At 40.8% G+C, this 24942-nt stretch overlaps 1 protein-coding gene across 2 annotated transcripts in view; it reads right to left on the bottom strand.

Moving 5' to 3' along the window:
- The window catches only part of LPGAT1 (lysophosphatidylglycerol acyltransferase 1), a 60361-nt gene extending 35435 nt beyond the window's left edge, over positions 1 to 24926 (bottom strand). Inside the window, exons 1-2 of one of the 2 annotated variants that reach the window (XM_042051474.1) lie at positions 24910 to 24926; positions 24319 to 24592 (exon numbers count right to left, since the gene is read on the bottom strand). In XM_042051474.1, the coding sequence (XP_041907408.1) occupies positions 24319 to 24556 (238 nt within the window). In that variant the 5' untranslated portion in view covers positions 24557 to 24592; positions 24910 to 24926. Of the gene's footprint in view, positions 1 to 23243; positions 23425 to 24318; positions 24593 to 24909 lie in introns of those variants that run through there. The other variant, XM_042051475.1, reaches the window with a different exon arrangement.
- Positions 24927 to 24942: the final 16 nt, after the last annotated feature.

Here is a 24942-nt window from a genome sequence, read left to right as displayed (position 1 = left end):
ACATTGGCTCATGACTGGAAAATACAAGCCGTGAGAAGCAGCACACAAGTGAAAACAACAAAAGAGGAGAACTTACAAAGCTTAATTTGCTATAAAAAAGTACACTTTTAACATACTAGGTGACAACTAATGTCTGACTTTGAAACTTTCAGATAGGCCCCAGTCAAAGAAACACAGGGAAAAAAGCTTCTCTGGTTGCCTATTTTACCCACTGCTGTTGAATACAAGAGGGTATAAAACAAACAGCTTACAATGCACTAACAGGTTTCAGCTGAGAAGTAAGAAAAAGGTGGGCTCTGTGATCCCACTCCAAATGAAAGGTGAAGAAATCTGAAGTTCGATTTAATTCTTCAACTGGTTTACTCAATTCATTTTACCTATCAACCAGCCAGGCTAACAGCTCAACTTGTGCCACTCAGCTGACAGGTAGTGGGTTATTAAATCCCTGGGTATCAGCTAGCCTTCCTCTAGCTTCTTTCCCCTCTGTCATTCCTCCTCAAGGCAAGCAGGCTGTCTCTTATGCTTAATAACGCTTTATGGTCAATTGATTGACCTGATTATCAAGGAGAAAAGAATCACTTTGTGCAAGTCCTTCACAGAGCTTTTCTAGATTGAAAAGAGAACAGCAAACCATGGGAGTGCAGAGAAAAACTAATGCCATTACTACAGTTTTTTAAAGAAGAATAAAACAAATCCTCAGGTCTCTTAAAATTATAAGTTCACAGTGTCCCTTTAACTTCAGTGGGGGGATAAATGCTTGTCTTCAATTTTCTCCCCACACTGAAATTTTCCAAAGAAGAACATTTGGCTTTAAGAAATAGTTGCACTATTATAATCCTCCACTGCAGTTGGAAACACTGAAATCAAAACCTCAGCTGCATGGCAGCAGAACCAAAACCACTGCTTTGCTCCACTGCAAGAAGACAGAAAACAGCTCAAAGACAAGTATTTGGCATTCAGGGGCCTGAGATCCTGCAAACATTCCTCCACAGCTTCTTTCTATTGTCAGAGCACATTTTACAAGGACACCAGTTCTGTGTCTACAGCCTGACAAAAGTTAGATTTCTGCAAATGCAGTTTAACATAGTAAAATAACACAAAGGGAGAAAAGAGCAGGAATCATTTTAATGTGGCAAGACAGATGTGACTTAGCTTCACAAGACTTCACTTGTGACTTTGGGTTGTGAACAAAAGGCCTCTCCAGGAAAGGATGAAGACAAATTTACTTGCAATTACATGAACCCTAAGACAGAAATATTTATTCCTCTCTCATAACAAGAAGTCCAAGACGTAGAACATCAAGAAAATATTTCATCTAATGAGCTGCAGACATAGCTTTTTATGAGCTAATCTTTGCAGAGCTTAAAGAAGAAAACAAAAGTAATAAAGTTTTTTCCATATTTTTACTGAACTATTACTAGCTGTTGAGAGCTCTCAGAACACTTGGCTACTTTGCAATCATGTCCTTAATGTAACCGTGTGCATGCAAGTGATGCTATGAATAAATATTCAAGCACTTTAATTACAGTATAGCACTAGGCTGAGCAAAGTACTACTAACCTAACTAAAAATTCAGTAATTTATGTTATAGTTTTGAATATACCTGGAAGAATGGCAGTCTCCTGATCTGTGCAACTGCCCAGCCATTAATATGAACAACTTCATTTTACATACTGTATTTTAAAACCTTAAAAATGGTCTGAAATTTTCACCATCTCTTCTTTGTTACAGTCAGCAGTTTCACTACAGTGTGTGCCCTAAGAATTGGCATAGATCTTTTTGGCATCATAACAACTTAAGTCCTAATTTATTCTTTCAAAAGGCACTGAGTTTTAAAAGACTGACTTTTTATGGCAAGGTCTGGGAAGTGACCTTAAGCATTCTAATCACAAATATTGAAACACATATCACCTAAAGTTACAGTGTATGTAATTGATTTGGATATCCACTTTATTTGCTAATTAGACTTGAGTCCACACAATATTCACAACTTTCTCTAGAAACTGGGAGAAGTTAAGAACTGGCACTCCAGAACTTTCCGCAAGATGACAGAATGGGTCAGGTTGGAAGGCACCACAGTGGCTCATCAGGTCCAACCTTCCTGCTCAGGCAGGGTCATCCAAGAGCACATGGCACAGGATTGCACCCTGACAGTTCTGCAATATCTCCAGTGAGAGAGACTCCACAACCTCTTTGGGCAACCTGTTCCACTGCTTGGTCACCCACACAGTAAAGAAGTTCTTCCTCATGTTCAGGTGGAACTTCCTGTGCATCAGTTTCTGCCCATTGTCCTTGTACTGTTGCTTGACACCACTGAGCAGAGCCTGGTCCATCTTCTGACATCTCCCTTCAGATACCTAAACAGATTGATGAGGTTCCCTCTCAGTCACCTCTCTCATTCTTTCCTCCTAAGAAAGATGCTCCATCATCTCTGTAGCCCCTCACTGGAGCAGCTCCAGCAGCTCCATGTCTCTTTTGCACTGCGGAGCCCAGACCTGGACACAGCACTCCAGATGTGGCCTCACTAGAGCAGAACTGAGGGGCAGGATGACCTCCCTCAACCTGCTGCCAATGCTCTTCCTAATGCACCCCAGGACACCGTTGGCCTTCTTGGCACAAGGGCACTGCTGGCTCAGAGCTTGTTGTCCACCAGGACCTCCAGGTCCCTCTCTGCAGAGCTGCTTTCCACCTCCCAGACTGCTGCTGGTGCATGGGGTTATTCCTCCCCAGGTGCAGGACCCTGCCTTTTTAGAGCCATCCATAGCTTATTTTCCCTTCTGATCACTTGCAATCACTTGCATCCATGCCAAAAGACTGGCAACTCTTGGAACTGAACAGAACCACCTTTAGTCGATCGCTTGGAAACCTTCAGCAGCAAATAAAGAGCATTACTGAGGAACAGCCTTCCTCAAAAGCCACCCTGCTTTCTAGCAGAAAGAATGTTATTGTTAGGTGTTCAGCAGTGACTAACGCCTGACAACCAGGTTTCTATGCTTTAAGCATTTCCCCTCTTACTCAAGCATTTATGTCTGGCAAGTTGCAATCCTGCTTTACTGTTATTCACAAATGACTTGTCAAAGCACGTTTCAGCTGGAGTAGCCATGTAGAGTTGCTCAACTCATTTGTCTCTCCTTTATAGATGGGATTCTTTGATAGCAGGCATTACAAAATCCCAGAAGTGATGTCAGAGGTTAAATACTACTTAGATGTTTTTCGCCCTTCACAAAAAGGTTAAAGGTATTTATCTCTGGGAATTGGTTGCCTACAGTGAAAAAAAAGGAAAACAAACAATGGACTAAGCTAATTATCATACAGTTAGTCTTTTACATTTATTAAGAATGTATTTTAGGGTCAGAATGTATTCCAAAACACCTACATAAAATCCGACATGTACTACTGGAAAAACAGCTCTTCCTATCCCACCCATTCCTTCCAAAATTCCTACTGCCAAGGAAGACCTCATGTCTTGCTTTTAATAACACACAAGATGTACAGATGATGAATAAAAATAGAGCACAGAGAAGGAGGTAAAAAACACACATACAATATCACATCTCATTAAACACGGCTTTGCTTAACATACTATCCTTTTTTTATTAAAGAATGTACCCTTCCTAACAAAAGTATTGTTGATTTCAATACGTATCTTTTGGTTGTAAACATGTCGTTTCAAACCAGATTTTGATAACAAAAAGAACATCCTTTACAAGTAACTCAATTCAGAATTTTATGATGATGACAGGAAAAACCTGCCAGTGCAGGTCCGTTTACTTCCATTAAGAAAAACTGACAATAGCAAATTCAGAGTAGGAGCAGCAGCTGGGGAAGGGAAGGCTGCAAATAAAGGGAGGTTGTTCCTACAATGTATTTTAATAAACCCAGGTTGGGCTTAAGATGTCCCAGTCACGATCTTCATTTTTCTGCAACAAACCATTCTGCACACCTCTACACTTCATTGTAGGACGCAATACAAATTTTCTTTTTGCTTTCAGTTCTTCTTAGCTTCCATCCTCTCCTTCTGCAGTTCAAAGTCAGATCTGCTTTGTGGACAAGAGCACTTTAGCAGTCACAACATTTATTCCCTAAGTCAACCCACCCTCTTACTTCAATTAACCAACAGTCAGAAGTGTTAAAAACAGGAGACAATTACAACAGAGATGCCCTGGCTCCGTCACCTTCCTAACCAACCCAGGAGCCATGTTTTTACCTAAAGCACAGCAGTTTCTTTTGGAAACAGGCTCTAGCAATGACTGCTTTTGAAGACTGACTTAATTTTCCTTGAGTGCATATTCAAGACCTCATGGGTACAGTTTACTTGAGTTCTATAATTCACTGGCACAAGAGATGATGCCTGTGGCTGAAAAGAGGGCTCCTTTTACCCATATGTGAATGAGAATGAATAATCAGCAAAACCTTAGCTCACCTTCAAGGAAGCAAACTTCTGCCTGACATAAGTACTGGCAATACCATTTCAAGAGCTTCAGCACTTCGCAGTTGTACCAGGCAAGCAGTTTATATGATGAGAAAACTTTTTAAATTAACAGATATTATCACAATACACAAGCTATGATCACAGCAGATATTTAAGGAAGAGTTCCGATATATCTCAAATATTACCAGAACATGTCTTGCATGAAACACACCCTCCACATTTTCTGGAGGTCTCAGTTATTTTATGCCGCTCCCACAACACTGCTTGAAATGTACAGGCACCCAAGTCCCACAGCTCATAGTTTTGATCATCCAAATTGGAAGCTCAGCTGTAGATGGTGGTTCCTGCTCCCAAGGAGTAGCACAAGTCACAGTGTTTGTAGCCACACAGGTAAATGGGAACTCTGAGACGTGAAGATTGCCATTGATGTCAGCTTTCATGACTACAGTGGTAATGAACTGTAGCAGCTGAGAAGGAACCCCGCTGTCTGTTTTGCTGCTTCTATTCTTAGAAAAGCAACTGCAAGACTGAAGAAGGAGATGGAGTGCTGAAATCCTTTTGAAGTACCTCGCGCTCATGAGTCAGAGCACTCGCAGAAGGAGGGAGCTGAACAGCACATTCCTCCCCGGTGACAGATAAAATATATTAACCACCCAGAGGAACATCAGTGCATTCATGAGCTAATATCCTAATGCTCTAATACCTTACATATTGCACATGTTATAATGGCCAGGAAAAAAAAAATACTTTGTTTGAAGTCTAGAAGGGGAAGCAAAACAGTGGGGTAGTCTGGCAATTTTTTCTCACCATTAAAGAACACTTCAAAATAAAACATCAGAACAAGTAAAGGTTATTAAGGGATACTGCAATCAAATGCTCAGACCTAGAAGTTGAAAATTATCCTGACAAGTTTTAAAGTATGCACACAAAAAATTACCTAGTTAGTAGCACATCGTCACCAAGGTCCTAAAAAGGCAGGTGAACCTGAGCCAAGAGTGAACACACTCCAGATTAACTGCCACCACTTCAGTTTATGTGCAAAGCTGACATCCTGTACCATTTGGGTCATTCCTAGTTACAGTGTGGAAAGAAATAATATCAACCTATGCTCAAAAATGTCTATTTCATTTTATTTATGAAATAAAGACTAAATTTACAGGACTGTCTTCAAGATTACCATAAACCAAAAAAGGTATGTAAGCTAAAGATGAACTTTTCCCTTTTCCTGGTCAAAAGCTTCTAAACACTGGGGATGACCAAAAGGTTGTAATGTCATAAGTGACAGAAGCAAAGAAACATATTTTCATAAAACAAACATCAAAGAGATTCTGAATAGAAGGATCTCAGCTAAGTTGTTACGTAGAGCAAAGACAAGATTTGCAGCTTACTAAAACTGCACAATTTTACACGGGAAGAAACATCATTTGACAATCACTGACCACAAAATCTATCGTATGAAAAAAATCTGCCATGGAATTTTGGTCCAGAGATGTTTTAATCCTCCTTAAAGCGGGAGTACAGATTTTAAAAGACAACCAAGACATATAGGTTTTTTTTTACCACTATGCACTTTGTGATTCAAGTCCAAGGTCAGAGACAAGGATGGAAACACCACAGGCAATCTCTCATCACAGAGGTCAGCACTTGCTTAACTAGACCTGTTGGCAGACAAGGCTGTGGGTCCTGCATTTCAGTCTCTTTATCCACAAGAATAATTTTTATAAGTGAAGAAGGGTTCTCACCAATTAAGCACATGACTTTAAATACTGAATGCACATAATACTTTTCCATTGTTTTAAAATGCAAGAGTCAAACTCTCAGGGTTTCACCTGTAACACTGATGTTTACTTTTAACAAGAGGCAAATGTGATGTTGGACTACCCTAAGTTGATATCTGTAAAGTCCTTTTCAGTGTACTGTACACTGAAACCACAGTAATTTAACTACGGTTACAATGCAAAACGTATCCTAATCTCAAAGAAAACTGTATCTGTAACACTGCTTTATGAAAAACAGCCTGGCTTTTCTAGAATTAAAAAGAAAAGTTGCACTGAAAGCAGCAATTCTGGAATACAACACCACAACATTTCAAGCATGCTTTTAGCAAAAGGTTAAGTACTACAGAAGAGCGAGAGAGGAGGAAGGAGTATTGGTTTTCTCTGGTAAAAAAACATACCAGTGCAGCTGGGTAAGGAAAATATGCTACAAATACAAAGCTTCCTATTATTGTTACCCTTATCACCCTTTCAAGCAAATAACAGTTGGCTGAGGCTCTGTATTTTTAATAACTTGAACCCAGCAGGTTGCTACAGTACTTTACCCATACTCATCGTGCCCCATCACTACTGCTGTGCCACTAACAAAGCGGGAACCGAGCTGATGAACAGGGTCTGACTCAGCAAACACCAACAGGCAGGAATAAAAGTGCTACAGCACTTCTGTCATTATTTTCCCTTTAGAAACTACCAGTATCTTAAAAAAAATACCCATCTGCTGCATGAGCTGGAGAACTCGTTCCCTCCTGGATTCAAGTCAGAAAATACCAAATGACTTCATGCTCAGTATATAAAGTGGGGAGAAGAGGGAAGAAGTGGGATGTTTGGAGTGATGGTGCTTGTGTTCCCAAGCAAACACTGTGTGTGATGGAGCCCTGCTTTCCCAGGGATGGCTGAACACCTACCTGCCTGCCATGGGAAGTGGTGAAAGACCTCCGTGTTTTGCTTTGCTTGTGGACACAGCTTTTGCTTTCCCTATTAAACTGCCTTTGCTTCAACCCATGGGTTTTCTCACTTTTACACAATCAATTCTCTCCCGGATCCTGCTGGCGGGGGAGCGACCAGGCAGCTGTGTGGGGCTTGGGTGGCTGGGGTTAAACCATGACAGGCCAACAAAGAGTCACTGAGACGATTAAGGGACCAGAGCATCTTTCACAGGAGAGGCTGAGGGAGCTGGGAATGTTCAGCCTGGAGAAGAAAAGGCTTCAGATGGAAAATCGCACCCATGTGTCAGTACCTGATAAGGGCACAGAGAGAGGTGTGAACATGACTTAGCCAGACTCTTCCCTGAAGTATCCAGTGACAGGTTGAGAGGTAACAGGGACAAATAAAAAAAACACAGGATATCCCACATCAACATAAGGCAAAAAAACCCCCAACAACCAAACCACCAAACATTTGTACTATAGTATGTTTCTGGGTTGCACAATGAGGTTGTGAAATGTCCATCCTTGGAGCTATTCAAACCCTGACAGGACATGAACGTGTGCAACCTGTTCTAACTGACCTTGCTTTGAGCAGGGGGTTCAGCTATATGATCCTCAGAAGTCCTTTCCAACCTAAACAATTCTAACAGCTTGATACCAGGAGGAAAAACACAGTGTTAACAGAATTCTCTCTTAGTGGATATGTTCAACTACAACAAAACCTACAGCTTCATCCTGCAGCATGAGAAAGAACAGCCTTTATAATCACAAAGCACACGCTGCAAATACAAACTGGTAAGGTTTTTCTGTCTTACTGCTGCAGAACTGCAGCAAAGACATAAATCTGAAAGATAGTTCAAACCTTAATATGAAAGAAGCGGAGTATGATTCATCTGGGATCATCAAACTCGGGCAAAAAAGTGGGACCAACCCAGAAACTTGAGGCAAAAATGCATTTTAGCCACAATAAGCCATTGTGTTCACTGCCAGAAAATCTCGATACTTTCATCTGAAGATCTTTATTTAGATATTTATATCTTTAGCTATATTACGGAAAAGTAAACTCCTCTATTGAGCCTGTTTTGTCTGCATGACAAACACAACACATGTAAGCAGCTACATTGAAACTGAGCTACTTTAAGTTACTCAAACACCAAGATATTCAAATTACTACTTAATACTCAGATACAGCTACTGACACCTACTTAAACACAAAACTTAAGAGTAAAAAACAAGTAAACAGAGGACCCCAACATGTAAAGTGGGAAGGCCTCAATTATTACCTTTATCTATGATATTTATCTAAAATAGTTTCCTAAGTTGCTCTTATACTTGAGAAGCAGAAAAAGAGTCACTGCAACATCATGGGAGCATCTGTGCTGGTGGAAAAAAAAAATAGGAGGGGCAAGCCAGCACAATCAGGGCTATCAAAAGATGGCATGATGGGGCAGCAAGCACCAGTTGAACCAGGATGAATCCTTACAGAATTGTGGTTTGCTACACTGGAAGACCTGCTGGGCAAGTCTGGTTGGCCCAACAAGAAAAGCACAATCAGTTCGAGTCACCCGGGTTACCTTCAAAATTGCTGTGAATTTCTTTTTGAAACAAACCTGTTAGGCATGTTGTGGTCTCTGGAGCACAGCAAGTGTAGAATTTTGTTCTTTTAAAGAATATGTTTAGAACATGCTAAAAACCTGCAACCTCCCCACTCTGTTTCTGTAAGCTTATGTACAAGAGAAAGCAAAACATCCTCGGTATAAAATTTTTGTAGCCATGTGTCACAGAGACTACAGAGCCACTATTTAGGCAGGGACAGGGTGACAGCTGCTTAATTTTTAGTGAGCTTTGGATTTTTTTGGGGAAAGAAAATCAAAGAAAAATATTTCTCCCTAAGACAGCAGTCTGAAAGCACAGCCTGTCACAGTTAAAGTACGGCATCCTGCAATAACCTGAGCTGTCTTTGCAGAATCAACCGACTAGACAGCAGAAATTACCCAGAGGCAGTATCAAAAACTACAATACCACTACTAGTTTCCTTCTGAGTCACCAGCAATGGTATGCACTACTAATGTTGCTTGTCTTTCCAGATGTGAAATTCCCCACGATGCCAAAAAGACTCATTCATTAACTCAACTGTTAAGGTGGCTCAAGAAGTACAGCTAACATATCATATAGCCTTAAAAAGCTAATAGATACAGGACTAAAGCAGTCAGACAAAATCCAATCTCCAGAGGAGACAATGCCCAGAAAACAGAGCCAGGTTTTTGGCCCTAGAGTGAAGGGAAACATTTCAGACTGTGTCACCAACACCAAAAAACAGTATATCCAAACCAACCGGGTGAAAAATCCCATTAGGAGAATGGTCTATGCAGAACAAATGACTTGTGAAATTGCAGGCCTGTTTCTTACAGACAGAAAACTCTCTCTTTCAAAGTGGGGAAAGGCTGAAACCTGCTTTGCAGCCTCAGCTGTTCACTCTGATAATCCTGATGTAAACTAGTCAGCCTAGAACAAGCTGGCCAAAACTAATAATCAACAAGTCACCATACAGGAACACAGCACTCCCACAGCTCCCATTCAACTGTTGAGCTGCTTCTGCAGAGGTGCATGCTGCAGGACTCTGTTAGGGATCAAATCTTCTTCTTTATATGGCAGAAATAGGATCTGCATTATGTAATCCAGAATAATATAAATAATGGGGAAACTGGACAAAGATTCACTGAAAAACATGCACCCACAGGGTGAAAGCAAGGCTTTAAATAATTGGGGAAAATCTATAATGCTGTTTCAAGAAGAAAATAAGACACGAGCAGAGTCTGATGGCCATAAAGAAATAAAGATAAGAAAAATCTACTATCACTGTATATTCACTGATAACTGTTGAGCTGTTCAAAATCAAATCCTGATAAAGACTGCATAAAATTTTCATTGTTACTTAAGAGGGAGCAAGCTCTATCACTAAAAAGTTCTGCAAAAACTGCTAGTTTACTCTTTGGGAGTGGGGGGGAAAGTGAGGTATTTTGAAAGCCACAGTTCCAGCCATACAGAAAACTCTGCTCTCACTTAATCTAGATTCTCCAGTCATCCCAGTTGAAAGTAGGGCTTTAAAGAGCAAGTAACTGGTGGCATATAGCAATGAACCTGCCCAGGAAGAGATAGCCATTTCCTCTCAAGATTTGCAGATTGCAGGCTTCCAATATAATAACAAGGAAACCAGGGCATCTTGAAGCTTTTCTCAAAGAACACAGCTGCAGAAATGACGTGACATATGCAGCAATTTTCCAACAAATATCCCAAGGCCATGCAATATCAAGTCTTCCTGGGGACAGCAGAACTCAGCCAAATTTAGTTATTACATACTGCACGAGGGACTGAAGAAGGTGGCCAGCAATGAAAATACACTAGTTGTAAGTCTCATTCACATTTTTTACTGCAAGTTTTAAGTTACTGTATGATTTGGGACCACCAACTTTTCAGAGCACTACACAAGAGGCTCTTTTTGAGGTAAAAGGTATGCAGAATGCAGCAAACTGTCACTGGACTGCAGGAAGAGAGAAAGCAATTTCTCATAGGAAACTGATAGAACACAGCTATTCTAGTGCACTAGTAGTTAGAGAGGCAACTCAAGGGTTTTCTGGTACCCATGAAACATCCTCTGAAGTGCCTTGAGGTTTATGAAATACAGGAACCAGAAAACTGCAATAGGACTGCAAGTGAGCAAGCACTGCTTTTCTTTAAACAAGATGTGGAACTTGCCTAAAACTCCAAGTGAGAGTTTGCATTCATCTCTCTGTACATACAAACCCTAATTAACAGCATGGTGAAAAGCCTGATCAGCCCCCAAACATTCAACTGCTTAGCTCTGAACTGCACCCCTGGGTCTGAGCACAGGCAAGGGTTACACCAAGAGGGTACACATCAAGAAAAGCTGCCAGAGTAACAACAGTTAAGGACTAAGACTATGCTTTTCAAAAGATATGCTATGTTAAAAAAGACCAACTAATTACACTACTGAGCAAGGAAATCATTTTCTCAGTGTTCAAATCAACTGGGCTCAGAAAACCATGGTATTTCATATATCCTTTAAATAAGTCATATTGATTAAATACAAACAAACAAAACCAGATCTCAATCTACTCTTCCTCCTCAGGGAAGCAAACTGCATGACTTTAACCACTGGCTGAAGGTTCAAGTCAAGAAAACAATACTATTACTGGAAGTCAAGATTCTAACTGTGGTAAGATCACCCCTTATATCCCAGCTCTGATCATTAACTTCTGTTTACCCAAACCAAGTTGACACCTTGCAGTTACCTTTTCATATTCTTCAGGTCTTGCCTAGGTTACCACAAGACATGATGATGTCTTGTTATACAGCTGATGTTTTCCAGCCCAGCTCATTGTCCAGTACAAATAATCACCACATAAAAGTTGTGCCAGATGTATTTGGAAAACCCTTTACTTTCAGATTAACTGGGTTAAATGGGAAAGGCAAAAGGCCTTTCAGTGCACTTATTTGTTGTCTGGTTACAGTGACCTCAGAACTGAGGAGCTTGTCTCCACTTGAAGGACACTGACCATTTAAATCTTTTCAACTTAGTCAAGTCTGGACAGAAAGAACAGCTACTGAGCGAGCGCCTGAATGATCACAAGAACACTGAGAATGCAGATGCAGCATAATCTGAAAATTAATATCCTCAAGCCATAAAACAGACTACTAATCAACAGCTGCAGCATTACTCTCTTCTCCACCCACACACCTCTGTGCCATTCTCCAGTTCCAGCGGGATAGCATGGCCATAAACCACAGAACACACCCAGGCACTGGGCAGTCTCAAGTTGCAGTGTGGAGGGGGACACTTAAAAATGAAAGGCCTGCAAAGAATCAAAAAATAACTGGGTACAGATGCAAGAAAGAAAGATAAACCTTTTAAGAGAAGCCTTAAATGTTTCTACCATTAGGTTTCAAGGACTTTGAAAAGCTTCTCATCCACGCTAAAAGTAACAGTCTTTACAACAAGGAAGTTGTGACATGAACAAGAACTGTGAAAACATTGTCCCTTGGACTTGTTAGATACCAGGTTAATTTTTTCCAAATAATGGATTTTATAAAGGCCAGAGGGAAAATGATGTTCGGTTACCACAAATTTAATGAAATAATTTAATCATAAACCAATTAGAAGCTAATGGTGCAAATAAATATAATAGTAAATTCCTATATTTAGTTTTATGTTTCTGTTTATGCAAATCCCATTACAAGAGGCCACAGAAAGTTTGAGAAGCATGCTGGAATGTGTATGACACCAATTCTGGCTGGGAACTTAAGTACTACTTTTGTTGGTATGACACAACAAATGATTCAAGAGAACAAAACCTCCTATTAAATTTGCCCGAAGTTATGCTATACCAGTTCAGCGACTTTTAAGAATTAAATGCGTGGCCAGGTTTCAGGTTGACAGTAAGCAGAAGCCCATCATAAAATCAGAAGTAATACCTTTAATGGCACACTCAGGCTATCACAAATTAAGTAATTAGCAGGAAAAAACAGCCTGTCATTTTATTATTATTGCTGATGTACCTCAAAGCAGCAGCAGAAAGTTTACTGCTCCTAATTTTAAAAAAGTTTAGCTCTCTGGCATCTGTTACTATTACAAAACAAATAATCCTCTTACACCTGCTGACAGCTGCAAGAAGTACCTTGGATTTGTGGCCAACAGCCACTACTTGGAATTTCAGTAGTACTTTTCACAAATATAAAATGGTCACTCTACAGAAACAAATTTATTCAAACATTCTGAATGGATGATTTCAGTATCTATCCTTCGTCCTCGGGGCACAGACAGTATACAATGCACCTTCAATGAAATACCCAGTCTCAAATTGTGAAATATGTTTCTACAATGACAGTAATTGACGCTTCTCCTTCTCTTCTCGCTCCTCAAACTAAAAAAGAATTCCACAGCTCAAATATTAAAAAATTTCTATAGATTTGGAACAAATGGTGAAAATGACAGCAGGAAAATGCTGTGAAACAAAAAAAGAAAAAGAACAGACTTCAGAGTACTTCAATTAAAAGCTACTTCGGTGCAGAGCAGTTTCTCTGGAGAGCACCCATAAAGGGGTTTAACAACAGAGTTGTGAAAGAGACTGTGGAAATAGGCTTCTCCATTTCAAATATAGAAGGGTGCCACAAATGAAAGATTTGATGACTCTCGAACTTCTACTTTACAATTAAATGATTAATGTGAATACTTGTAAGTCTGTGGGTAGCAATAGGCACTGTAAGCACTTTAAATGCAACTTGTTATGATCTGTGGCTACTAGTGCCTTGGCTTACTCTTCTCCTGAAACTCTTGCCAGAAGTCTTACAAATGACTTTTTCTTCAAACAAAAAGAAAACTAGGCAAAAAAAAAAAAAAAAAAATAGTAGGGCTACAGAAGTCTAGCACTCCCACAGAGTAAGAGCTTTGGTCAATACAGGTCCAACATTGAATTCTACCTATCCAACCAAATCCGCCGTATTTTGCTCAAAGAAAACTGCCTCAGATCAAACCCAGTGAGCAACCAGACACTCAGATTTGCCATACAGTTTTTGCTAAGTATCAGGAAAGGGTGGCAATGGGGCTGGAAAAGAAGGGAGGAGACCACCTGCTACAGCTCCTTCCCACAGCAGCCACCCAAAATAACCCTTTGCCCTCCTACAGGGACACCACTTGTGGTTACATGAACTCAGCTCTGCATTTTGGCTTTTTAAGTTCAGTAGGATGTTAAAACAAATCAGAGAATGTAAGCAATGAAGAGGAAAAAAAAGGTATGCTTCAGTATTTTCTCCCTTTGAAACAGAGGAGGAACAAAAGTGCTCTTCCAGCCTGCAGAAATCTTGTCAAACTCCAGAAGCCCAAGATAGGCATCAAATGATCTTGAGGGTTTCGCGACGCGTTAACCAAGACAACAGAATTACCTGGGCAAAGACCTCACCGTTGCCACATTCCCTTCCTCTGTTACTAAGTTAGAAGACCAAAGTATTAGGTTTGATAATACGAACAGAAGAGTTCCAAACACAAAAAATATTCATCTGTTCACTTTCGTATCATCCATGCAAGAGGTTTAACAGACATTTATATTAACCACGCCTGCATCTGGAAGCATTTTTACAAATGTAAACTGAACCTCACAGGTCCTTCATTCTCTATTAATGTATACACAGGCTACAGTTATATTTACTTCCAAGTAATGCTGCTGACAGGAGAAACATCAACTGAGTTTTATGCCAGAGAAAACCACAGGAAATAAAAATGGGTAAGAAAGAAGAATGCATTTGGAAAGCAAACTGGCAGGTACCAGAGTTGGAGATTTTCCAGGCCATCTATATATATTTATGCATATCAAAACAGGACAGGTTCAGGTACAAAACTCAAGAGGCCACACTTCTAATCTGATGCCTTCACAAGTGCTGCACAGTGGTAGAGAACCCTTATTGACAGACTCTCATGCTGCTTACAACCCACACCACTGCTCTCTCCCAGGTTTTCCCAAATATACTCAAATATACCTTGACCTTCATGTTTTTACATGTCCCTGGGTCAGATTCACAACTGTTTTTTACTTTGATCTGCCTAGAGTAATCTGAGCATCACTGTTCTTTCTTGAGAGTTTGTTGTGGTTTTAAGAGGAAAATTAACACTGTCCTGGACAAAATCAGGATGGAATTTCAGTCAGGTTTATGTCCTCCCAGTCCTCTTTTTAGGAGGCTACCTGAACTTCTGTTCAATTTAGAGCAGAAGGTATTGAAAGCTCAATACATTAAGTTCTTTTACCAGTTAGCCTTTTTCCTAACATTAAGACTAAAGAGTTTTCTGCACATGCCTTTTGGACCTAAAAGGCTGTGCTAAGCAAAGGTGTACTAAACCCTACAGGAAAGGATGCTGCTTCCAGCACCATCTGCCACTGCCAGGTTAATGTGTTGCTTCAGAAGCAGAAGTAACAAATGCTGACTTCCCGAAACCTCGTTGTCTAACCTCCTTCTCCCCAACAAGATGGACAAGATATGCTGGCACTGTGGCAAACCCTAAATCATTGATGCACTGTTTGAACAAGCAGCAGATGTCAAACAAGACATACAATGGCTGAGTCTGCCTGCACTACCCTCAGCTGAGGCACAAACTTGGGTCTCTCTCCTCCACTCAGCTGTCAATTTTCACAAAACTCATGAGAACACAATTATGCCTGAAATCCGAACCATCTGGTCAACTGCAGACAGATTTGCAAGGAAGCAAATCAGAAGTGTGGGAGAGGTGAGAGAAAGAATAGCTGTTAAACAAGTACCTTAATCTTATCAGGAAACTATACTTAAACATGGTCACATTTATCTACATGGGTAATAAAAACCCAAGTCACAAAATTATATTAAAATGGTGTTTGATGGCCCACCACACTCAAACATAACTGATGCTTAAATTAACCAAAAGTATGCATTCTTAATATTGATGGGGTTTTTTCTCCCCCCCAGTTCTGGCAAGCAAACACAGACACTATGGACTCTCACAGAAACTCCACAAGCTTGTAACTACGTGATCCTAGAAAACCAATTAAACTAAATTTTAAGAGAAGTCACAGGCCTCCCTTTTGCCACAAATCCACAAGCACTGATGCCACTGTCCGAAAGAAGCAGCTTTCCTGAACTCATGTCCTCCCAAAGAGTAGCAGCTCTGCCCCTTGCTCTTAAAACACCATTTCTATTTTTAGTTCCACATAAGTGAGCAGCAGTAATAAAGCTATTAATCTTTCCTCCCCTCCTTTACTTAAATTACAAAGCTGAGGTGAGTCTCTAAGCTATGAACTATTAAACTCCTTAAACAGGGACATTTCCTTACCCTTTACAACTGTAACATTTAAACAAGAGGTTTTCAGGTTATGCTGTATGAATCAAAAGAACTAACACCATTGGCATTATCTGGTAAAGCACTAGGAAAAGGCATAATGAAAGTATTTAAGAAAAAAATTAAACAAAACCTCCATGTACTACTGTCTTATTAAATCTTAAAGATTTGAAATGTTCTACATTTTAAGGGGGACACTAAAAATTCCCTTCTTCTTTACAAAGAGTCAAGGAGATTGAATCTCTTCTATTCTGGCTAGGAAACAGAATCACTGACTTGCCCAATTTGGTTCTACTTCAAGTTAGGCTGTGAGTGAAATGGTTCTGGTTTGATTTCAGCCTGCACTAATGAGGCTCATGACTCTCTTAGAGAGGTCTTAATTCTTCAGTAGCTTTAGAACAACTGAGACAAAACTATTGAACTGTGAAGGTGAACCACTGATATTTTTTTAGTATTATTCTCCATCCTGTCCTTTACATATTTTAGAACAGAAGGTATAGTTGTTCACTGAGACAAAACTTTCCCTAAGCTCTCCATGACGGTTCTCATTTCTTTTCTGAACTGCTACTTTACTTAAATGTTTATTACTTTATAATGTTCAACACTAAACAACTTCTGCAACGTGTTGGCTATTCGTGCAGCTTAAGTACTTTTGAAGTTCTCTTGAATTGTCTCTGTAGCTGACAAATTCAAATAGTACACATAAATAACTTTAGAGGAACCCCACTGCTGAGCTTGCACTAGAACCACTGGTCTTCTTATTCCTTTATCAACTAGTTTTCAGTTTACCCTAGTCCTTTGTTCTCACCCTAAGCTTAGTTTTCTTCTCTAAAAGAATTTGGCAGAAGGCACTTTTCCAATCTAAACAATATTAACCAGTTAAGAAAATAGTCAGAAAAGATGAAGAAGTCTACTTCAGTGACATTTTATTCACACACTAAAGCCCTATCCTGCACAGGACTGCTCTCTTGAATTGGGGCCATAATCAGTAGTTAAAAAAATACACTAAAGCTGGTACTGTCACCAAAACATGCATTTCCTTCCTCTTTCTCCTTGCTGTTTGTACCTACCTTCTCTCACCACACCCACAAAATGGACTGGGTTAGTGATTGTGTTTTCTAATTCACCCAGCAAAAAAAGGGGTGGGTAGTTTTAGCGTGGGCCAGGGCCAGCTGTGATACAGATCACCATACAATCATTAAATATTTGGCCAATTGAACTGAAGCAATGGTGCTAGGATGAGTCTGAAAGGCTGAGATTGGCTTTCTTCTGCAGCACTGCCTGCTTGAAATGCTTTGGTGGGGGGGGAGTGGAGAGGAAAAAACACAGACCAGCCTCATACACAGAATCCCTCACTGGTGTCACAGAACATTTTTGGGAATGCAAACACATTAGCCTTATTTATTTCAGTAAGTGCACATCCAGTGGCTGGACTTTTATCTGAGCTGTGCTGGCTGCAGGAGCAGTGCAATTCCGTGCCTATGCACTCATGCATTTGACATGTCATCCTCCACATCAGAGTTTACATCCCACTGCAACAAACGCCAGCCAGTTACGTATCTTGGAGCTGTACTTCAGCTCAGGTCACACTGGAGAGTTACACCACTAAGACTGTATTCCATAAAGGATTTACTGACTATCCTGTCTAATTAAGGTTGCACAACTCTTCCATTTTTCAGCACCTTAAAACCTTGCCAAACTAACCTTTGGCAAGACTTTTCTATCTCTCTCAGACACGAGAGAAAAAGGGCAACTGATGTATTCTGTTTGTCTGTTTGAGCCTCATTCTAAAAAAGTAACTTCCCAGAACAAAACATCAGAGAAAATAAATTTTCTTCTCCACATTAAACATTCAATTTTTTTCTCCAGCTTTCTTGAAAATCTCTAAAACTGTCATGCTTTAGAACAGTTACACTAAATGAGAGTGAGATATTGCATCTTTGACATAAAGGCATAATCTCTGACATGTCCCAATACACACGATGACACTGCTCAAGTGGAAAAAAAAATCACTTCAAAGTATTTGTGGACAAAGAATTTAACTAAGATTTTGCTTGTCCAAATCAAAGCTGGACAAAGCTTTCCTGTAATTATTTCACATGGTTCCTAAAAGCCTACGATCAAGGAACAGAACAGGAAAAGGTGAAGAGAACAGAGACACACCTCTCAGGTATTCTTAGTCATATCCTTTCAGTAATGAAGGGAGAAGTAAGAAGACTAGTGTGAATAGATATGTTAAAAAAAAAGGCCCAGAAGAACTAGGAGGGATAAAACACATGCTAAAAATAGCAAACTTGGCAATAAGGCGGAACAGAACCCAGAATTCCTAAAACTTTGTTTTCCTTTGGCTGTTAGCACATGAGCTAATTTAGATGCATCCCACAGCCATTGCTGGACTTAAAAGTATAGAATCACACCTTTCTGTATAGGTATTCATCAATAATTTCATCTTTACTATGCCTTGGTAGGCTTCCAATAGCTCTTGTATTATCCAGAGTAGGTGAAACAGGAGCAGAGACCAACCTGCTCTAAAAAAAAAAAAAAAAAGAAAAAACCCCTAAACAAACAAAAATAAAAAAAGGACTTAAATATCAACAAACAACAAAAACAAGTGTGTGTGCTTTTACTCTAAGTTTTGTGCCAGGAGGCAGCAGCTTTCTGAAAATAAAACTCAGAGAATATTTCACTATCTAATCTTTTAGAATGACCCTTTACAGTGAAATGACACAACAGAAAAATAAAATACAAGCTTTACTGCTTTTGACACACTAGATTACATTTGCTGGCATTAGATGAACTACAAAGAAGTATGGTAACTGTAACCCATGTTCCCAAAAGGAGATACGGGGATTTCCTGATGTGATTTCTCATGTCATCAGAAAAGGACAAGGGTCTTTGTACAGCACTCTTTGCAGACACATCATATGCATGGAGAAATTGACACTGAGTTCACTGTACACTTTCCCTCCTCTTACGCAAAGCTGCAATGGGTGTTTGCTCTGAGGCCATGGTGGAAACAGCTCCAGTGTCCCCAACTCATTCAACTCTGACCTTTTCTTATCGAGACAGCTCCAAAGTTACACACAAACCTCCTCTTACAAGCAGCAAAATGAATTCAAAGACTCCTGCTTGATCTCAGTACAACCTTCACATCAGGGAAAGCTTCATTTAAGTCAGAGATTGCCTAGAAACTCAACACACGCCCACAGCATAAACCAGAAGTTTATGTGCAGTACATTGCTACCCAAATCTACTGAGTCACATCAGGTATTTTTGCACATTCTAAGAAAACGTTAACAAGAACAATTTTCCTTCTCCATTTCACACACTGCCTGACCCCAAAACCAGAAGCTGTTTTGCTGTGCTTCTCCCTGCCCAGTCCTCAGAGTAGTGACTGGACCCAAAACCAAAATACTGACAATGAAAAATCACACTGTAGGAACTGAGGAGGGTAGAACCAATGGCAGGGTTAGAGGCATACATAGGTCTCCTGAAATAACACTGCCTGCCTTATTTGGGAGAAAAAATTTACTTTATCTCATCTGCTGTCCTTCAGCTTCTGCTGCACTTCCTGCCCAAGGAGAGGGGCTGACCCGTCATGAGAAGCAGCGCAGACAGCAAATGTTGTCTGCACCAAGGAAGTGTTGTCACAGCAACTCCACCTGTATTTTTTACAGCTCTGGAAGGCAAAAATATTTGCATTCTTAGAAGATTAGAGGAATTAAGGCTGTTGACTCATAAAACGGAAACAAGATTTTGCATTAGAAGGAAAAAAAAAGTATGACTGCTGAAAAAATTACAGAGTGGTCACATCCTAATCACATATGTAACAGCCAATAAAAGTTAAATCACTTGGGAGGAGAGGAGACGGGGACAATTAAAAATCAAAATCTCAATCTCAGTTTTTCTTTACTTGGCTGAACAACAGAGAAGGAAAGAGAAATTCTCCTCACTTGACAAAACCTGACAATTCTTACAGACACTCTTTAAAATTAGTCATCATCCTGGCTGACACAGAACAGCAACACCATAGGATTGGTTCACTTTTAATTAAGCGCTGCATCATTATACTAGCAAGCATACTCACAGCACTAAGAGTTTTTGCATGTGGTAAGAGGTGAATAACTCTCTTCCACCTGCCCACAGCCCACTGACCTATCCAATATTACTGCAAGGCTCTGTGTGTCACTGAGAGGCTGAAACACAAGGTTTTGTCAAAGTGTCCTCTTTGCTGCTGGAATATCAAATACTCCAGGCACAGCTCTGAAGAAACCCACTCCCCAGGTGCACACGACCCTGTAGAGCCCACAGCTTCTCTCCCCTGGTGCTCTGACAGAGGAGCTGATGATTGCTGCAGCCAGAGGACACTCACACTCCGCCAGCTCCTCCACATCCGCAGCCAGAGGCGCAGGCTGGGCACAAGCACTGCTCCCTACAGCGGGACCGAGCTGCGTGGAGCAGTGGAACAGAACATCAGCACCCTGAGTGTCAGGACTGCACTGCCAACTGATTACTCTGTGGTCCTAGAGACTCCTAATTGCAATACTGAAACAACACCATCACAGGCTCCTACCGACTCCTGCATTCAGACAGCAGGAAAGGCAACAAAACAGTTTGTCTCTGTGTAATAAATTAAGCAAGCTTCTCTCTAGCAGTCCTGTTTTTGGTGATTTGATTAGGTACATGGATAGTACACTTAGTCTGCAATACTTGACCAAACAAGATTCAATCTGTGAGACGATTACTTTAAAACTAGTTTTGTAGGTGAGCAAAAGGTCATCAGAAATTCACCACCACAGATATGCTCCATCTCCCTCCCATCTACTGCACTATTTAGTGCTATCTGGTGTACTCATCTATTAAATGACAAATTATAGTACAGGGGAAAAAGGTACTTGCCAACAAAGGATCAAGCACTCTCGAGTTTGCTTTTTTTAGAATGCATCTTCCAACAAATGCGGGAAAATATTTAGAAGTATTATCCAAAGGTGCCTTTCAAATCGCACTAATATGCAGATTCCGAGTGCCCTGGCTGAACAGCTCCTACAAGAGCAATGCATTTATAAAAAAAGCCTTTAAAAAAAAAGGAGATTTAGAAGAGTTATAAGAAAGCCTTTTTGAAATAGTATAAAAATAAAGTAACATTGCTAGACTGTCTGTACACTCTTCATAAAAACATACTCAGTTTTCATTTTCGTAAGAAACCCTATAGAGCTCAAGAGAACAACAGAGATATTTATCATACTCTGCCCTTTAGAAATCAAAGTAAACCAATTATGCACAAGTTCTCTCTCATACTTGCATCTTAAGAAGAAAAAGATTAGGGAGAGGACAGTGACCTTTACAATTTCTCTTCCCACTCCTTTCTTTATTTTGCTTGTCCAGTCATACGCTACCTCTTTACATAATATCAAGTGCATCTGCAAATAGAAACACCTACATTTATCAAAACACCTACATTTATCAAAAAGCACAGATTAGAGCTACTGATACAGACACAGATCAGGTAATTTCTGTAATAAATCCTCTATGATCCTAACAAAAACCCCCAAGTTTAGACAGGGGCAAGGAAGAGATGGGCAGACCCAGTTCATGAGTTCTTCCTCAGCTCTTCCAGCTACATTCAATAAAATACACCAACAATTATGCAACAGCAGCAAAGCCCAGAAGAATAAGCTAGCACTCATCACATTTTCTTCCTTTGGTGTCGAGCTTCCTCCTACACATTACACACAAATTACAGGAGCAAAAAAGTCCGCCCTGAATCTATTTTGCAGGCTGAGTTTAAGTTCCTAATTACAAATGTTTTATGTCACTTCTTAGCCAAGAGATTACCCAAGCTCGGAAAAGGAAAAAATAAATAAACTAAAGAACTAAAACACACTTTCGACACAACTGAAGCAGGCCACTCCTGCCAATTAAGAGACAAGTAAACTTATTTATCCATTTACCCTCTTAAAGACGAACAAACCAACAAAAAACCCCCTCACCAACTACTATGCTAGACGAAAGAAAAATCTTTAATCTTTTCAATGAACCCATACTATTTACCTACTATCTTGTATTTACTTTTGCAAGGATAGAACACAACGAAGCCTACCTTTCACTTAGTTTTTTGGAATTGAAAAAAAAAAAAGATTCCAGAGCAGTGTCTCTTTCAGATGCACCACTGCAAGTCTTGGACACCAACTCTAATAAAGCAGTAAGTATTTCAGTTCTGAGTTAGTTGTGTCATACTCGATAAAAAACAGGGGACCTAGTGGCAATTTTTTGTAACTCTGTTAATCAGAAAAAAGACACACAGATTACCCTGTCTACATAGCTTGAAGCCAGAAAGATACACTCTCCAGGTTTCCTCTGCACGTGGTGATGAGCACTGATGTGGTTAAAGAAAGGACAAAGAAATAAGCTGTTCTTGCTAGTTCATAGCTTTCAGTATAAAACATGTTAACGCCTTTGTGTCGAATAAAATGCATTTAAACTAAAATTTCATACAAGCATTTGCTTAAAATCCTCCCCAAAAGCCATGCTTCATAGTGAAAAGCGAAAAGAAGGGCCTCCTTACCCGTACACCATCCCATAAAACACTTCTGCATAGCAGTCTGTAAATACTTCAAACAAATATACTAAGACATTTCAGGACTGTAAAACAAATGATTTCAAATTGTCAAGATACATCAGCAACACCAACCAACAGATGCTTCAGGAAGACTCTAGGATGTGCAGATCATGCTAAGACCACCTCCCAAGCAATAGGCAAAAGAAACCACACAGTTCTGCAGTCAGCAGTAGAACTACCCTGAGGAAATGGCTTTCAAAAGTTGTCACAGGACAATGAATTTTAACCAGCACATTCAGTATACACAGTGAATCCTCGAGGTCATTTGCTGTATGACTTTAACATCACCATTATGTCCATAAACTTTCCCATTTCCAATTAATAATACACACGACACCTTGAAAGTCAATCCTTCCCTCTGGAAGGCCTTTGTGCTTTAAGACATAAAGCAGACTTTTACAAGTGTACGTGCCACTGCAAACACTATGTGGACTTCTTTTAATGAGCAAACATATAAAAAGGTTTATAAACAGCGGATCTGGATAAGCTTGAGCTGTACCAGGCAAGGCAGTTTTGAAGCAGTGCAACGTTGCGACAGTTCTAGCCCGAGAGATCAGAGCCTAGCTTGCTGCTGCTGCTGCCACCATCTCCTGAAGAAGAACGGGAAGCTCACCTAGAGTATCCATAGAAACTTTGTGCATCTCGGAAAGGCACACGACAGGGTACCAAAAGCCACACTAGCACAGAGGCTTCAGCTCTTGTTGCCTAACAAGACTCCGTCTGGGTCAACACTGACTTTCTGACTAATCAGGAGTCTGACCAGACTCCAGAGCTGTGTGCTGCCATTCCTTGTTTTTCTTGTTTACACAAGACCTGCAGATGCAGCCTGGGCAGAAGAGAGGGAAAGAATTTTAGGAGGGCTGCTTATATTATGCACTCAGTAGATTCATTTCTTCCCTTTCCAAAGCACATACAAAGAATTGATGGCTGTTTGCTTGCACAAAGTGCAGTAGCCAGGATGAAAATCAGTGCATCTGAGGACAAGACCAGAGCCTTCCTTAATATTTCAGTTCAGTCCATCACCTTGATGAGCCTATGAATACTAAACGAGCAAAAACAAGTCCAATAATAACCGCAAAGCAAGCATGCAGAGGGAAAAACCCTACAGATACTGTAATTAGCACTGCTAACAGTAAATGAAGAGTCATACAGTTGAGAAATATTGCATATCATTACTTGAATGGAAGAGGTTCCCTCTGTTTCCCTCAGTTCTGAGACGGCAGAAAACAGTTGCTGCTGGAAGGAATAGAAGACCTACTCTTCTGACATGAGCTTCATGTCAAACTTCTTAGCCTTGTCTCCTGATGTTTCTAAGGGGAGATGATTTAGAGATACACAGACTTTATATAAGAAAAGTTAATTCTACCAGCTACGTGCACAGTACTAATCAACCCATTTTTGAAGGGATGTATCTTTTTCATGTAACACTAAAATAACATGATCGAGATACTAAGGAAAACTCGTATTTCTCATTTTACTAGGAAAAAATACTGATTGCAAAGCAGTAAGTTTCTAGCTATGATTTAAAAAATGCATACAGCATGTCAACCCAGAAACGCATCTGTGTAAGGAACCTGAAAGAAAAACATCCTGTATATCTACAATATTCAGATATTCCCCTATACAGCCCCATATGAAAACAGTCTCTTAACATATTAGTACTTTTTAAATTAATAAGATATTCTTACCTGTGTATCCTGCCCACCAGCCCCAGGAAGCCACCATAGCTAAAAGCCATTTAAATAACACTCCTTCGATATACCAGAAGCTTTTACTGTCCAATATTCGGAGAGGCTGCAGCATAATTAAATACAAGACGTAGGACGGAATAGCAACCAGGTTATTGGCGACCATAAAAGCGAACCTGAGGAGTGCTTTCAGGCAGGTATAGCCCACCCGCCGGGCCTGCTCTAGAGTCACGGCCATGCTCTTCACAGCGGAGGGCGCGGGACCGTCCTGTGGGCAGAGGGAGAACAAGGTGGCACAGGTAGCGCTCCCCGAGGGGGCGAGGCGCGGCTGTCCGCCAGCCCTGCCCCAGCCCGCCTCCGCCGTGAGTCACCGGGGCAGGCAGCGACCCCCGCCCCGGGGGCACGAAGGCTGCGGCGCGACCCTCCGGCCGGCACCGCCTCCGTCCCCGGGCTCCGGGGGACCCCAGCCCGCACTCCCGCCGGGGCACACACCCGTGCTCCCGGCCGCCCTCCATCTCCCCCTCCCCAAAACGGCGGCGGGCGCTACGGCGGCTGCCGGCGGCCTCTCCCCCGCTCCGGCTGACAGGAGCCCGGGGCCGCGGGGCGGGGAGGCAGCGGGCGGCG

Source organism: Corvus kubaryi, unplaced genomic scaffold (assembly GCF_017639235.1).
Source record: "Corvus kubaryi isolate FWS band 111438036 unplaced genomic scaffold, C.kubaryi_AGA036_p1.0 76, whole genome shotgun sequence".
Taxonomy (NCBI): domain Eukaryota; kingdom Metazoa; phylum Chordata; class Aves; order Passeriformes; family Corvidae; genus Corvus; species Corvus kubaryi.
This window is presented reverse-complemented; position numbering and strand designations above follow the sequence as displayed.